Source organism: Peromyscus maniculatus, chromosome 10 (genome assembly GCF_049852395.1).
Source record: "Peromyscus maniculatus bairdii isolate BWxNUB_F1_BW_parent chromosome 10, HU_Pman_BW_mat_3.1, whole genome shotgun sequence".
In the NCBI taxonomy this organism is placed as follows: domain Eukaryota; kingdom Metazoa; phylum Chordata; class Mammalia; order Rodentia; family Cricetidae; genus Peromyscus; species Peromyscus maniculatus.
In genome coordinates this window covers 40,894,368-40,911,873 of record NC_134861.1, presented here as the reverse complement: position 1 = coordinate 40,911,873, position 17,506 = coordinate 40,894,368, and the positions used below count along the sequence as shown (strand labels likewise).

At 44.7% G+C, this 17,506-nt stretch overlaps 1 protein-coding gene across 2 annotated transcripts in view; it reads left to right on the top strand.

Moving 5' to 3' along the window:
• Positions 1-5,052, top strand: part of Tapt1 (transmembrane anterior posterior transformation 1) — a 52,016-nt gene extending 46,964 nt beyond the window's left edge. For both annotated transcript variants that reach the window (XM_076546251.1, XM_076546252.1), the window contains exons 13-14: positions 1,225-1,385; positions 2,965-5,052. In XM_076546251.1, the coding sequence (XP_076402366.1) occupies positions 1,225-1,385; positions 2,965-3,194 (391 nt within the window). In that variant the 3' untranslated portion in view covers positions 3,195-5,052. The remainder of the gene's footprint in view (positions 1-1,224; positions 1,386-2,964) is intronic.
• Positions 5,053-17,506: the final 12,454 nt, after the last annotated feature.

Here is a 17,506-nt window from a genome sequence, read left to right as displayed (position 1 = left end):
CCACTTACCGTGATAGAAACTTGTGGCAGAGGGAACATTGAGGAGTGGAGAGGTGAGGGCCTGAGAAAAGGGCGATTGGGATCTGGAATCGGGGATTAGTTTGGTGAGTTTGGAATTCTCTTAGGCAGAACCACAGAAGCAAGGAAGGAAGGAGTGAGGGAATGGTGCGGGAGCCCCACAACTGGCAGTGGATTTGCACCTGTGGGGCTGTGCGACCCTCTGTGCCGCGTTCTGAAACCCTGCGTGAAAGGCTGAGGACCAGACAGGAATCCTCATGTATTTTGCACGTTGACTCACATGTTAAGCCTGGCTCGTAATTCCGTGTTACTGACAGTGTTTCCTCTCACACACAAAAACAGCAACCTACTTGTTCACTCCTGCTAAAGCTGTCAGTCACAGCCCACAGTACGGGAGAAGATGTGGATGGGTGCTGCCATCTCTAAATCATTTTGCCAATTACAAACATTTTAATAGAAGCAAAATGTTGGAAATAATCCAGATACCCAGAAATGGGAGCTATTACAAATGAGTTTTGTTTTGTAGCCTATACCACAAAGCAGTCTTGAGATCACATAGGAAGGATATTTGTAGAATATATATAATGTGTGTGTGTGTGGGGGGGGTTACATATGTAACAACAGCACAGTAATAAGGAACAGGCTTAACTTTTCTTTGTGCTGAGCATGGCTCTGAGCCTCTCCCAGTCCTCTCCTTTCTGATCAGCTGTGGAGGATTTTGCCTGGGTCCATAAAGGACTCTACTTACACACTGAGCCCAGATCCCTCTTCTTGCTCCCACTTCTTGATCCCTCTTCTTTGCCTCCACCACAACCTTGTAAATAGACCCATTTCTGCACAGTAAGAAGGTACAGACCATGTACATAGAGTAAATGGCTGATAATATACTGGATACCACATAGGGAATTAGAAATTGTCTTTTATTTCTTGCTCCTCTGCATCTACCTGTTTTATGGTAAAAGAATACATGTTGGATTATCATCTATACTAGGAAAACTGCTGGCTGATAGAATTTCTCATGAATTAGAACGTATCAGAGGTCTTCCTCTGTGATAAAGAACCTTGTGCAAGGAACTCAGGTTCTACCAGCACAGGCCCTCTGACAACTGGGACTATCCCCTCACCCTGGCCTGCATCTCAGAAGCAAGCTAGGAGGTCGGCTCGCATTGGTTTACATGAATTCTCACAACTCTGTTCTCTGTCTAAGGTTGATCTCCCTGAAAATACTTAATAGCATTGTGCTGTTGGGGAAGTCATGTCAATATGTGAAGGAAGCCAAAATGGAAGAGAAGCTATTTAATCCTCCCCCGGCCAGCACTCCCGGAAAACCCTCCAGTAAATCCCAGAGCAAGTGCAAGTCCTCTCAAGGTATGTTGGCTCCAGAATTCATCTTCTGAATTCTTCTTAGTAAATCAGTGCTCAGCCATGGTGAAGTGATGCTTAGAGATGCGCTTCATTCTGCTTCACTGTTGGGTCCTGGAACAGTTCTGTTCTAGGACAGAACCGCATCTGGACTGTTGGAAGGAGAGGAAGAACAGTAAGTAGAGCATGTGTCAGGCCGCAGTGAGGGCTGTCAGGGACAGGAAACGCTGCACACACAGCCAGTGAAAGGACTTTGGTGTTGGAAGAACAACGGGACTGATGTCCCTCCCCAGACCCCAAGGCCCTGTCACTCTCCAGAGGTCATTGCCTTAGACTTGAAAGGGAGAGGAGGCCAGTGCATCCAGACATGGCCCAGCTATGCTGGAGATGGTAAAGCTTGTTCCAGACAGAGCAAAGGAGACCAGCTGCTCCAGGCTCTGAACCCAGGTCATGCTCCTGTGGGTCTTCTCAGAAGCTAAAGTGGGAGCTGAGGTTTTAGACGGTCGTCACTATAAGAACGTGTGGGTGCTGTTCGTGATGCGAAAGATCGAAAGTGCATCAGCATGTGTCCTCTGACTTACATGAAGAAGTTAGAAAATGTGGAGCCGGTCTAATGGAGGATGGCCATCAGATGAAGGGTCATGTCAAGTCACACGCAAGTTACATGCATGTAAGAGGAGTGTCAGTGAAGGATGCCCTAGAGGTCAAAAGACTACAAGCTGGAGATGATTCAGGGGGTTGTTGAAGTCAGGCCCTGAAGAGGGCAGAAGTCAACACTGAAGACAGTGTTAGCTCTTCACCTTCTCAGATTCACAGAAGACTGCAGGATCTCAGCAGGACTGCGTCTTAGCGGCAGTTTATATACAGCTCACTCTGGTTTAAAGCTTCCTTTAAAAGATCAAATTGGGGGCGGGGGGGGGGGGGGTGTTGAATGGAGTTGAGGATGTTAGCTCAGTGGTTGAGCATTTAACCTAGCAAGCATGAAGCCCTGGGGCCAGTCCCCAGCACCTTGGGGCAGGAAATGGAGAAGGAAAGGGGAAGGGAGTGAATTTATAACTCAGAGGTCAGTGGGTCCCAATCTCACTCCGCTGCCTCCAAGACCAGCCTCCTAGATTCCTGAGCTGGGGCGAGGAGCTGGGGCCTTCCTTCAGATGTGGGCTTCCTGCAGGTGATGATGTTGGTCTGAGACTAGCTCAAGTGTACAGACAGGAGATGGAGCACCTTCAAGTCCACTTAGCCCTTCCGGAGGGAGTCCTGAGTGCAGAGCAAGGGCTGCTTTCTGCTCAAGCCATGGTTTGTGGGCATGTAAGAGGGAACTGTAAAGACAGAGAAAGGATCTTTCCAGAATCAAGTGGTAGTGTTACCTATAGGGGTGGGTAAAATTTTGGATGAACAGAGTATGACTAGCCCCTGAATTTTATTAGAAATTACAGCATACACAGTATGCTTTTAGTTTTCATTTGTTTTATATAAGAGGAAAGATAATGGATACTTTTCATCAGCCCTGAAAACATGGTGTTTGATAAGTATTTACTGTAACTGAAGGGAAATGGTTTCCTAATCCAGTGGATCTGCTTTCCCACAGGCCTTTCCACGGAAGAAAACCTGTCCACTTCCATCACCAGCCAGCCTGTTCATCATAAAGAAAATGTCATACCCTTACTTGTGACCAGCAATTCTGATCAGTTTCTGACAACCCCAGATGGCGATGAGAAGGACATAACACAGGAAAATTCTGAATTAAAACACAGATCCTCAAAGAAAGATTTGCTAGAGATAGACAGGTTCACAATCTGTGGGAACCGGATTGACTGAGTCTGTGGCCAGTGAGGTGAAAATGCCGGGCCCTGGGACCACAGATGCTGGTCCGCCAGGACACACTTGCTAAAAATGGCACTTAAATATTTATTTAAAAACTTAAATTATTAATGGCAAGCAAATCTTAGTATCTTTCCTCCAGTACTGTGGCCTGGCAGAAGGGCAGACCACGAGACAGCGCCGGCCTCTGGCCTTGACTCTGGGATGCTGGTGGAGGGTGAACATTTCCTCCTGCTTGGCCAACAGCAGCGGCACTTCCGGCACCCAGCCAGAGCACTGCAAGAGTTCCTATGCGTTGTCAGCCTGGGCTTCCAGAATGTTGGATTTTCCTCCAAGCCTCTTCAGTATAAGGACGTACCTGGGAAACTGTGAAGCTTTTACCATGAATACCTTTCCAGTCTCATACAGTTTTCACAAACTCTTTCCAAACTTGACTCCATCTGCCAAAGCATTAAAAAAGAATTATTAAATATAAGTCCAGATAAATATTCTTACCACCAGAGTCATACTTGGCAATACATCTAAACTAAGCAAAATAAAAGGCTACTTAAACACATGATGACTAACAGCATCTTAGAGGAAACAGAGCTTTCGCTCGGCCCTTTCGTTCTCTTACTTCATGAAGGTCATGTGTCACTGAGAAATGCTTCCTGCTCTCTCAGTTACTCTCAGCAGTGTGAACTGTGTGGCTCTTAATGGCAGGGACCCAGTAAAAGGCAGTTATAGTGAGAGCACAGAGCAATGTCAACTGTAGACACCCAGTTTTGCTTTAAAGCTGCATCATTTATTACAAGTCAATAGATTTGGTGTTGAATTGTTGAAAAGCTGTTGATATACAAAATCAAAGTGGTTGCCATCGACAGGCTGGTTTGTTGGTTTTTGTTTTGTTTTGAATAGCAGTTTTAAAGTGTTCACAGCGAGTTGAGCAGCCAGCGTCACCTTGCTGGGCTTGAAGAATGCACGTGTCCTTCCATTGCTCTGTGTTCTGTGGGAAAGGGACAGTGGGTGCCTTTGCTGGGAGAGTCCCTCACGTGACTGTAAAGGGTGTTTCAGATACAAGAGGGAACTACAGTGGGATACTGGGAATAGCAACCAAAGGGTGCTCTGGGGTTTTTCTTTGAGATAAAGATGCCGTTCCTGCTTCATTACTAGTTGGTGGCATCCAGGGGCAAGTTCTCACCACCCCATTTTTATCTTGAGAACCTTTTCTGCACTTCTCCTAAAAGAAAATTGACCGTATCTGATTTCTGAACTGTCTGGACGATGGTACTCTTAACTGATTTCCTTTGCTGTCTCACTCATGAAACTCGGCTCTTACTCAAACATTTCGGGCACAGATGGCAAGTTTTAGATGGTTTTCCTGTATCCTGGATAAATGTAAGACTGGTTTTGATGCTTTGGCTTATGCACTTGAAATAAAGGAGGGTTTCTAATGATTTGCACTAACAGAATCTAAAGAAGCTGTTGGAAATGATATATATGCCTTGTGAAACCAGGAAGCAGTTTTAAGTTTAAAATGAACATTTTCATTCTTTGGTGTATGTTTGTTTCAGTGGGGCCCCATTTTTAAACTATTCTTTTTAACAACAAGAAAGTGTCCATTTCAGCTAGGAGCAGTGTGGAGAAAGCTTTGCCAAACTCAGCCCTCTCAGAACAAGAACATGGCCTAGATGTCTCCTCAGTTCTGCTTGAATTTTCTGTTTCTGTGTTGTTTTCTGAAGAATGCATTTCCTTTGCAGATGCTGGTGGGAGTGGGGATAACACTCACTTCTGTCCTAACGGCATTCAGTACTAATTTTATAAGTGCATCTTGTGTGAAACTCAATAAATTCAATTTTGTAATCTTTTTTAAAAAGGTCAATGAATTTCTTTTAGTAACAATTACTATTATATTTGATGGAATGGATGTCTCATTGTGCAAATGTAAAAATTCTAGTTTACAAATACTAGGGCTGTGTTAATTATGTTTAGTTTTTGGAAGAATAGCCTGCGTGTTGATCATAGACCATTTAGTATCTTTCTACATGAAGATGTTTGCATTTAACAGGGATCTTGATGTCCCAGTGTCAGTATGTACTTGTCTTATGTGAGAATCACATTCAAGATGGTGCTTTGGTTTTTAAACAGTCTAGTTAAGGTGTGACATATGTCAGACCCATTTTAGCTTTTCCTGTAGATCAAAGTACCAAACGCTGTTGAGTTTACCCTGGCTCCCTGTGGTCTTGTGCAGGCATTTGAAAGAAGCATGTTAGAACTGACTCCTCAGCATCTGCCCTGCTGCATCTGTTAGCAGCTGCCCTGCTGCATCTGTTAGCTCAACAGAGATAAGTTCATGGTTGTTTTAAATTACTGTATTTTCATATGTCTCAGATCTGTGTTTTTTTACATGTCTGCTGGCCAGAGCTGGCCAGTGACCAAGGGCCCTGTCAGGCTTCTGGCAGCCAAGGATAGCAGAGTTGACGTTGTGGCATCAAGCTGCTCTTCCCTGTTCCTTCTGCTTAAGGTCATCTGATGGCAGTTTCCCAGAGCTGAGAGAGAGAGAGAAAATGGTTTTTCACCACATACTGCTAGTTAACTTGCCAGAACCTGGCCTTCCTGCATGCTGTGTAGAGGACTTCATGGTATGAGCCCAAGCGCCAAAGGCATGTGCAGGAGCAGGGAATATGCCATTTTCAAGTCAACACACAGTGCTGAGTCCCCTTGGCGTCTGTCCCCTCCCTGCCAGCTGGTACCCAGCGGAGCGGATGGCTGCCCCAACCGTAGGTATATTGCATGGCTGCCCCAACCGTAGGTATATTGCACCACACCCGGAGTGGCAGCGTCATGATGAAGGAACTGAGGCCCAGGATGCCACTGGAAAGCAACATTGCTGATCGGCTTAGAAAAATCAGGCTGTCCTGAAAGGGAAACAAGCTCAGGAAAGGCCTGTGTTCTCAGCCTGGGGCGGGCAGCTCTGTGCTGCCACAAGTCCAAGAAGATCAGCTGAGACAGCATCAGGTAACCGGAAGTGAGAGTCAGACTTACCTCTGAATCTCAGGCTCCTGGAACACTCCCTGCAGGTCCCCTGTTCACTGTGAGTTGTCAGTAGGGGAAACAGTAAGGCTCATGACTCCCCACATTTTCAGAGATGATGCCCTGCACACCCTGTTACTGAGCTGGTATTTCTTGCCCCTTATCTCAGGAAAGTGTGTAAGGGTTACAAAGAGCCAACAAGAGGACTCAGAAAGCAAAGACACTTGCTGCCAAGTCCGGCAACATGAGTTCGATCCCCAGAACCCACATTATGGAAGAAGAGAAACAATTTGCACAAGTTGTTCTCTGACTTACCTACACAGAAGCATGCCCATGCACACAAAATCAAGTTCAGAAAAGCTACTTCTAAGTACAGCCTAACTGCAAGAAGTAGAAAGAAAATTCATGAGCCTAAAGAGTGGGGGAAAATCTCGAGGTCAAGGATACCATTCCAGTGTTTGTTGAAGTTAGCCCTGTGGTACAGTTCAGTGTGGTATGTGGTATTCATTAAATGCCTCAGACACCCGGGACGGTTTAGAGCAGTGGTTCTCAACCTTCCTAATGCCTCTACCCTTTAATACAGTTCCTCATGTTGTGGTGATCCCCACCCATGAAATTATTGTTGCTTTTTCATAACTAATTTTGCTGCTGTTATCAATCGTAATGTAAATATCTGATATGCAGGATATCTGATATGTGACCCCTGTGAAAGGGTCGTTTGACCCTCAAAGGGGTCGTGACCCACAGGTTGAGAGCCACTGGTTTAGTGTTTCCCTGTAAAAGACCTAAGCAGGGAAGGAGTGTCAGTGACGGGGAGGAGTTCCTCATAAGAAGTGGATGCACTGAGGAGGTTTTAGTGACCCAAACATTTGCTTCACAGGTAGAGAACTGAATGCCCGGGGGATGCTGAGCAAGCAAGGCATCTAAACTTCAATAAGACAAGGAAATATGAGCAGGGTAGTGAGAGGCAGGGCTTTGTGCTGTCTGGTGAGGCCACACTTGAGATGTAACTGAAGTCATGAAAAAGAAGAGTGGGCATCAGTCTCTAGAGTTTTGCTTTGAACATACCATCTCATCTAGCAGTAAGGAAACCAAGCAGTTTGTGAGGGTACACCTGGCTATCTGTGTCTGTGTGTAGTGTGCACGCATGTGCATGTGGGTGTTCTGTGTGAGGGTGCACATGTGTGCTGGTATGCATCTGTGTGGAAGGCTGGAGCTGATGTCCACTTAATTCATTGAGGTGGGCTCTCTCACAGAGCTAGCCAGCCAGCTCACATCTTTTTTAAGGAATTAGATTAGTAATGCAAAGCAAGCTTGCAGAGTGATCAAGGTGCAAAGTGGATAGCAAATTTGTAGACAGCAATTATTCTGAATAAGTATATTCCTGCTTTAACTCTGTCTACAGGAATGTAAATACTGGGAAGATCAGAGATGCGTGCCATGTTAGAGTTAACCAGAACAGGGAAATGTAGACAGGAAAACACATAGGCATCGATTTCCCAGTCCCTTTGAGGCACAAAAATGAAAAAGTTACGCTGTATACTTACAGGAGGATATTGTCTAGTGGGCGTGGGAGGTACCAGCTAAATGCAGTGGCAAGTGTCGCACAGGCACTGGTCACAAGAGACCATCTTCTTCAGACAGGCTCTGCCTCATTGAGTGCTGCAGCCTTAGCACACTCATCTTCTGACCAAGGTGGCGAGAAGTATTTGTTGGGAGAACTAAAAAGGAGCCAGAGCTGCACTTAGGGTGCTTGAAAGAATAGGACTTAGGGTGGGGGGAGGGCGAGGCAGTTGTCACTGGAGGAAGAAGAGCACACAGAATGTCTGCAGGACAGCCTCAGCCCCTCCCCACACACACTGTGCCTGTTGAGAGCCAGCCTCTGCTGAGAGCACAAAGAGGAGACTCCAGATGGAGACAGGACTTGAGAGCTCTTAATGCCTCGCTGAGGATCCTGCACCTGACCCCGGGTGCAGGATGGGGAGAGGGGAGCTCGTGTGGGATTTTAAGCTAGGTTGTTATACATAGGGTAAGTGAAGAGGCTACTTTGTAAATTAGCGAGCATTGTTATCAGATTAATCTGTTCAAGGCAGGCCGCTGGCCTTCTGAAGGACTGGTGGTACTTAATAGCTTTTGGAGTTTTTGTGTAAAGACACAGTGCTGTCCTCGTCTTCCACACCATTTCGTTCATTTTCATCCCCCTATGGAGTGCATGTTGTTGTCCCATCCTACCACTAGAAACTACCTAGAAAGGAAGAGTCATGTGCACCCACTACACAGGTAGCAGAGCAGAACGTTAAGGCCCTTGCTGCAGTCCTGACCTGTGCCATCAGCAAGAGAAGAACTGGGGAAAGGAGATCCTGTAAGGAGGCCATTGGGACTATTCACACCAGAGTAAGAACCAGAGAAGTTAAGATATCATTGGTCCAGAGACCTAGTTCAGCAGCCATGGGATCAGGGAGGCTTGAGAGTTAACTGTGTGGGATGCAATGGGCTCACACAGACCTGGGGTCACGTTAGGGCAGTGCCAAGACTCCAGACTGTCCTGGAGGTACCTTCCAATATCCTTTGGTGATCCAGACCTAGACAGAGGATTCTGAACCCAGACTTGGTTCATTTGCTTTAGTGCTGACACCAGCTGGTAGGCAAAGCTGATTTTCTTTCTCATTGGATGATCACGTGATGAACCCTCTTCAAATCTGTCGCTCTGCAGGAGTGACGCCCAGAGTCAGACTGGCCTTGCTCATGGGCCCTAGGTGGAAGACAAACGTTTCTATGAGATCAAGGAAGGGGACATTGGTCTGTGAACCTCATGCAGAGCACTATAATGAGCTGAGCTCTCTCCTGTGGGGCAGGCAGGTTGCTAAAGCCTTGGTGAGATGATATAAAGCTGTGCCAGTTCAGACTCCACCCAGCATGGGCAACTGGCTACCATTATCTACCTCAGTCATACATGCAAAGGTTTACTTTGGCTTCAATTATACATATTCCAGTCCATGGTCAGTTGTCCCTGTTGCTTACCTAACAGCCAGAGAGCAAAAACCCAGAGAGCAGAGTATGTGAGTCTCACAATCCCTTTCTGGGGCCTGTCTCCAAAATACTCAGCACCTCCTACAAAGCCGCGCATTCTGCAAGTTCCCTCAACAGCACCAGCTGGGGACCAAAGCTTTGACACAGGCCTTTGAAGGATGTTTATGGGTCAGAGTATATTGCCGGGTGGCGGCGCACGCCTTTAATCCCAGCACTTGGGAGGCAGAGCTAGGTGGATCTCAGTGAGTTCGAGGCCAGCCTGGTCTACAGAGTGAGTTCCAGGACAGGCACCAAAACTACACAGAAAAACCCTATCTCGAAAAACCAAAAAAAAAAAAAAAAAAGAGTCAGAGTATAGCACCATATGGCATTGAAGAACACAAAAGAATGTAGTCTTCCTTCCCTCGAATTTTTTTTTTTTTTTCCGGAGCTAAGGAGCAAACCCAGGGAAGGCAAGCACTCTACCACTGAGCTAAATCCCCAACCCCTTCCCTTGCAATCATAATGGCTATAAAAACACGATTTATTTTGCCTTCAAACATAAGCTTAGAGATGATGTGAGCTTTGAGCTGATGCTCTAACAAGGCATTCAACCTCTTCCCCCAAGTGAATGTCTCCTCAGTACCTCTGATCAGTTGTCATCAGCTTTGTCTTGCAGTATTAACAATGATGTTTAAACCAATACTTACTGAACTTCTACCACAAGCCACCATGCAAAGCTTTTAATGCATTCCCTCATTCTATCTGCACTATGTCTCTGCAAAGCTCCCATTTTACAGATGTGGAAGCTGAGGCAAAGAACGCCCTTTTCTCAACTAAGCCACAGAGGTAGGGGCCAAGATTTCACAGGGTCCATCTGCTTACAGAGTGGGCTACAGACCACTTAGGACAGCCCTGGGCAAGAGTCTGTGTGAGAACTGTCCCCAGCACACACAAATCATTGTCCAACAAAAGCATGCCCAGATAAGTGGTTTTCTGTTCCTTATACTCTCCTGTCAGTTTACATTTTCCAGATTCTCACATGATTCAAATTCTCCATAGATGGGCTTTGCAGAGTGTTATTTTTAGAGTTGGATTAGGAATGGATTGTTCTGGTTACCTTGCTTATGCAATTGAAGTATCTTTTTTTCTCTTGAAGGAATCATTAAGTAGCGGGCAGAACAGCATGGATTTATGTAATGTCTAGTATTTTTCAAGTGGTCTCTCCTTGACTTCTCATTGACACTGCAGGCTATGCACAATAGGGCTGATGATGATGATGTCCACATCAGCTGAGGCCATGGTTTTCCAATAGGTGCTAAGCCAGGCAGGAGGAGCCCCATAAGAGCCTGGTACTGTTTACTATACGGAGCATCTGGTTCATGGGCAGAATATGCTCAGCACTGCTATCTCCATGCTGAGAAGTTGTGCAGAGAGCAAGCCCCTTTCTAGCTCAAGCAAATATCAAACATTCTAAAGGTGTCATTAGTTTAGATCCTCAAATAATACTGATTTACTATAGAAAAGACCTAAGACCATTAAAAAATAGGGTAAATAGATAGTTCCATTGTTAAAGTATCTATTGGTCTACGAGAGGACCCAAGGACCCAAGTTTGGTTCTGAGCACCCGTATCAGGTGGCTCACAACCACCTGTACCTCCAATTATGGGGGATCTGATGCCCTCTTCTGGCCTCCACAGGCACCTGCACTCGCCTGCACACACACACACATACACACACACACACACACACACACACACACACACACACACACACACACAAATAAATAGATAATAAATGTAGAGACAGTGAGAAGAATACCTATAGCTCCACCATCTAGCTTGGCATCTGTTCCTTCAAACTGCTAACTGGTAATACATGAACAGTGCCTTAATTAGGGTTTCTATTACTGTGAAAAGACATCATGACCATGGCAACTCTTAAAAAGGAAAAACGTTTAATTAGGGTGACTTGTTTACAGTTCAGAGGTTCAGTCCATCATCATCATGGTGGGGAGCATGGCAGCATACAGGCAGATGTAGCTAAGAGTCCTACATCTTGCAGGCAACAAGAAGTCACCTGAGACATTGGCAGTATCCTGAGCATAGGAAACCTTAAAGCCCACCTCTACAGTGACACACTTTCTCCACCAAGGCCATACCCACTCCAACAAAGCCTCACCTTCTAATAGTGCCACTCCCTATGAGATTATGGGGGCCAATTACATTCAAACTATCACAAACAGGTCCAAGTGTCCACAAGTAAATACATCTCAACAGGAGCCTATCATATGTGCCGGCATGGAGTATGTTCCCTTTATTTTACATGTGGTGAGCATTCATCCATGTCAATAGTTTAAAATATTTTCAACAGCTGTGTGGAATTTCAGCAGTGTGGAATTCTATGTATGGCCAGATCGTAATTTGTTTGAAGAGTTCCTTTACTTTGGGCATTTGTCTGATTATTTCCTTGGGGTCCTTTCCTGGATCTGGAATTCCTTCTGCCAGGAAGTTCTGACACGTGCTGCCTAACTACCTCGCACAAGCAACAAGGGTCTGAGCATGCCTGGAGCCCACATTCTCAGCAGCCTTGGGAACAGGAGACCTGGCTCGAGTGGTGTGCTTAAATATTTTAATGTATGTGGTATGTATAGTAGATACTTTTTAATTTCTTGTACCTCACTTAATAGTGTCATTATACATTTTTAAAGAGATTTTTATGATTTTTATTTGTGTGTATGAGTGTGTGCATGTATAAACACATGTACACAGGTATCTGCTGAGGCTGAAGAAGCTGTCAGACTCAGACTTGGAGGTATAAGCCTAATGTGGGTGCTGCAAACCAAACTGGTCCTCTACAAGAACAGCAAAATGCTCTTAACTGTAGAGCCGTCTCTCCAGCCCCCATCTTCATACTGTACATTTTTCTTTTGGTGTTAACATTCTTCTTGATCATTAAAAAAAATTATGAAGGTTCAACCCAACTCTTAGGGCATCGAAATGAATTCACCGAGGTAGAAATTCAACCACCCAACATAGACTAGACTCTCAGTGGGACTCAGAAATCAATATAAGCTATTTACTGAAAAAAAAAAAAAGGAAAAAGTTTGAACATGTTAAATTCAAGGGCTTTGGGAGGAAGCTTCAAAGTGGATTCATGAAGCATCTCTCATGCGACATGTCTATGAGACAGACTGCCTGGGTGGAAAAGAGCAAATCATATGCAAGAGCTCTGGATTAAGGCAGGGGATTAAAAAAAGAATTCTGGGGAAGCAAAAATGGAAAGTACTGGAGGACTCCCTGGCTATATTAAACCTTGCTTTCTCTGCTTCCACAGTGAGTATAGATGCTCCCATACCTTAACGAGTTAGCTAATGTGAGGATTCTCCCATCTTGTCATTCCATGCCCCTCCCCACCCACTTAATAACCTGCCTGGGAGTTTAGAGACTCCCACTGAACTCTGTGTTTTTATGGGAAGTGATGAGGAGCCACAAAAATGAATCAAATATGTCAGTACGACTGTGGGTACAGAGTCACGACAGAAGGACTTTCAAACACAGAGAGAGTAAGTATGGGGGTGTGTCTAGGGCAGGGACACACTGGGCTACACCCTGGGTGGGTGGGGAGGCATTTAAACTGGATTCTCACACAACCACACGTGGTAGGTGAGCAAACACCAGCAGTTTCTAGCAAGGGGCCAGTTGGGGCCGTGTGTCTCTCTCACACAGTGAGACCTTCAGCAGCATGGCTGTCTGGCAATGCTGGTCACAGAGCTGACAGGGTCAAGTCCACTTTCCCCTCTTGGTCTCAAGGTGGTTGCTGCACTTCAAAGCATCACACTTGTGTTAAAGACAGGAAAGCAGGAAGAAGCAGATGACATGCTCCTTGCATGTCTGTCCTCTAATCAGGAAGGCAGCAGCTCCCCAGACACTTTCTCTGCAGCTGGAAACATTGTTCGCACTGACTAGAAATCCTATGGCAACCTTAATAAGTGAAGCTGGGAAATTGGACCTCAGCCCCATGATTGACGAAAGCAATATTTTTCAAGAATGTGGACTGCAATCCATAATAAGAAATAAGATTTTCATTGAAAGCCCGAGTATACATGCGTGGTTATAGCTAGAAAGAAGTAAACCGAGATAGAACACTTGCCTTTACTCTGATTTATTTGATTGTCTTCTGTTATAGTTTTTCAATGCTGGCCTTAACGTGCTAAATTGATTTCATATTCTGGTAATAGAGTATATCTCATAGTTCAGAAAACATTCACTTATCCCAAGCATAATCACCCACCTGGAACATGTCGGCCCTAAATATCACCAGGGACCATTAGCAAAGACTCTAAGGGAGGCAGATATCAGGAAGAGAGAGACACGAAACAGCAGAAGAATGCAGTGTGTGCATGTGTGAAGGTGCTGTGAGTAAAGGCAGGCCAGCTGCATGTCCAGTGCCAGGCCAGCTGCACTCTGGAGTGTCTGAAGATGCGACTGGAAAGCCAATTAGGCCCTGCTCTCCACAGTGAGCCTTGGGCTGCTGCAGGAAAGCCCCGTCAATCCCCCTGAAATCCTGCACCTGGGAGGTAGGGGCAGGAGGATGAAGAATTCAAGGCTATCTTTGCTTACAGAGTAAATTCAGGGGCAGCTTGAGCTACATGAGATCCTGTCTCAGAAATGAACCCAGGGGCTATGAAGGGGCCAGGGAGAGCACTCAGTTGCTGAAATGCTTGCAACCCAAGCATGGGGACCTGAGTTCCATCCCCAGCAGCCACATGAAAGCTGGACACAGGAATTTTCATGTAATCTCAGCATTTAGGAGGTAGTAGAGACAGGAGACTCTAGACTTGCTGGCCGGCCAGTCTAGATAAATTGATGGGATCCAGGTTCTGTGAAAGCCCCTGGCTCAAAAGTAAGGTGGGGCTGGGTGGTGGTAGCATATGCCTTTATTCCCAGCACTCAAGGAGGCAGAGGCAGGTGGATCTTTATGAATTCAAGGCCAGTCTACAGAGTGAGATCCAGGACAGCCAGAGCTACACAGAGAAACTCTGTCTCGAAAAACCAAAAAACAAACAACAAACAAAAAAAAAGTAAGATTTTAATAAGATTTTAAAAAAGAGGAGATATTAAGAAAGACATCCAGCATTGACCCCTGACCTCTGTGCTCATGAACATGCATATGCACAGGAACACAGATGGCAACACACACCTTCAGAAAACAAGAGCAAAGCGACAGAGGCCCATCAGGGAGCATTAGCCTGAGACAGGGTGCTTTTCCATCCCTGGAGGCCCACCCTCCTGGGATTCAGCCTTCTAACCACAGGTTGGAAGCTGGCCCACTCCAGTTTCTCTACCAGGACTCACAGGTTTCTTCAGATACATTCCACTGCAGCTCACTTGCTTTCTTTTTTTGGTAGGATGAGTTGTCCTGGTGTCTACCTAACCACAGTCACCAAAGCTGCTCCCTAAGGTTCTGTTGAAAGTCATCACCTGCCTGTGTCCCCACAATGCTCGGAGCAACTGTGCCATGTAGAAACTGGATCACTTTGATGACACTCCCAAAATATGACCACGGTTCACTGAGACTTTAGTGACTTGAACCCAGGCTCACTTAATGTTGTACTCACCTCTCATTCCCCTCCACTGTTGCTGCCCCACTAGGCCTAAGACACAAGACTTAGGTGAAATGGCCATCCCTCCTCACCCCAAAAGGGACTTTGCCCAGTCTCCTGTGAGTAGAGAAACTTGTCTTTGCCAGCATCTTCCAGATTCCTTTGAGCAGTACTCCACCAGGTTTCTGTGTCCCATCCTCACAATGGTGCTAGTGACAGTCCTGGAGCCATCACCAGCCAGGCCATGGCCGAGGTCTCCAAATTATTGTTTTTATCTAAGTTGTGCTACTTAACAATAAAGATTCAAGATCAGATCAGAGAAGCTGAGAAGCAACCAGCTGTCCTTCCTTTTCAACCAGAGATGCTACAAGAGAGCAAGCCTCTCCATACTGCCAAAACCAAAGAACCCTGAATCTCGGCTGGGTGGTGGTGGCACACACCTTTAATCCCAGCACTCAGGAGACAGAACCAGGTGGATCTCTGTGAGTTCAAGGCCAGTCTGAGAGTGAGATCCAGGACAGGCACCAAAACTACACAGAGAAACCCAGTCTTGAAAAAAACAAATAAACAATAAAACCTGAATCTCTAATACTTATTCTTTCCTGTGTCTCTCTATCCACATTGCTGGATCCTCCATACTCTCTATGGCTAATTCTTATCAACTATTCACTGGCTCAGCCCCCTGATCCAAGGTTAATTTTATTAACACAATCTTGGAGGTTCACAGTGCAATCAAATATCCCACAACATCTCCTCCTTTTTGTCTAAATAAAGAGGAAATCTTTTAACTCTAATACATTAAAACTATATACAATAAGAACAATTATCAGATCAGTATTACATTTATAATGTCGAGTCCATTAGTATTTGGCACATTCTGGGAAAGTACTCTATTCTCTATCCTATCTTGGTTAGCTCAAAATTTTACACCTAAACAATTTTCTATCATAACTTGTATTACCAACCTAAAAATAACCTTTTAGACCTTAAAACATTTTCTTAAATAAATAACTTAAGCTTTTATGTTTCTCAAACTTTATAAACTTTACATATCTTTTGTAAATTTCTTTTCTGAATTTTGTAACAAGGAAAACTATAACTAATTTAGCCTTCACTCCCGTCAGAGACTGGAGAAGGATAAAATATTACCCGAGTAAATAGGAAGTACAAAGCAAACAACTTCCAAAACTATAGAAATGACAGAGACAGCTGGCTGCCTGGACAGTCACCCAAGGTTCCTCTGCATCATTGGAGCATCCATCTTTGGCCTGTGGGCCTAGAATATCTGAGAGACTTTTCTGTGAAGCAGGAATTTTGAAGGACTAGCCTACCTTATCTTGGCAAAGTTTGTTCATCTTCTTCTTTTGTGTCCTGCTTGTCCAACTTGGACAGCATACTGTCAGCAGTTGAGGCAATGGCATTTTCTTGTCCAGTGGCTAGCTTTGCCACACTGAAAGTAAACTTCATATGGAGGTTATTTGATGCCTATCATCATCTCTGAAGCAGATTGGTGCTACCAGGAGCAGATGTGTCTCACTGTCATGAAAAACCTTATGTTATTAAAACATTTTAGATGCCATATTGTATAGATCTCTGAAGTGTTTCAAGCTCACCTATCTAAAATATATCTGTTAAAACTTGAAAACATACCTAACATGACTACAAGTTTGATTGTTATAGATGACTAACTACTGGCCTGCATTTCTTAATTATACTAAACAGTTTGTAATAATAGCTTCCAAGGACTAGAACTTTACAACTTTAAATGAACCCAGTAAGTACAATACCTTAAATAAGAGTAGAAACATACATACACTATGTTGTAACAAAAATAATCTTAAATTTGTATCAATATACAAAAATCCATACCAATGTAAAATTTTTGAGACTAGTAGTTGCTTTTTAATAGATGCAATAATTTACCCTTTTATCCTATCCTTCCTATATTTCCTCCCCAACCCCTCTTTTTTTCTGGATAGGAGAGAAAGAAGGATAGAGGAAAGGAAAAGGAAGGAAGAAAGAAATCCTGTAATACAACCTCCTTTGTTCAGTTTCCTCTGTGACAATGACCAATAACAACTTGCAACTAACTCTCCTAACAGTGACAAGTGTCCATAACCCACTGAACAACCCATCCCACCTCTTGGGAGTGTGGGTGTTGTGTTCTTAAAATTACTTCCTGTTGTCTGGGGGTGACAGCATCTTTAGGAGACCCTGAGAAAATTGGGATGATGGTCAAGTTCTGGGAGAGCTAGCTGTGTCATTTGTTGTCCCATGTTTGTATGATGGAAAATGCAGGGCTTTTCTGAAGTCCTGGCTGGAGTAGTCTATGAGGTTGAACCATCTTAGCTAACCACTTTGAAGTTGTCTTGAGCAGTATAGTCTGAAATTGATCTTTGGGTGGTATTTGTCAGTTTAATGGCATTATCACAGTCTGGGTGGATTTGTTGTTACAGAGGCCCATCATCTTTTCAGAGACTTCAAAGGTAGCTGTTAGGAATGGTCACAGGTCACTGCAGAAAACTTAAACATTTTAAATGCCATATACAGCGGATCTCTGAAAGGTTAAAGGACAACAATCTATTAAGTACATCCAGAGCACACAAACTTAGTTCCTAGCTACCTGCTTCAGACTCAAACCCAAAACATATACAGGAAGCTAGATAAAGCTTATTTCTAGAAT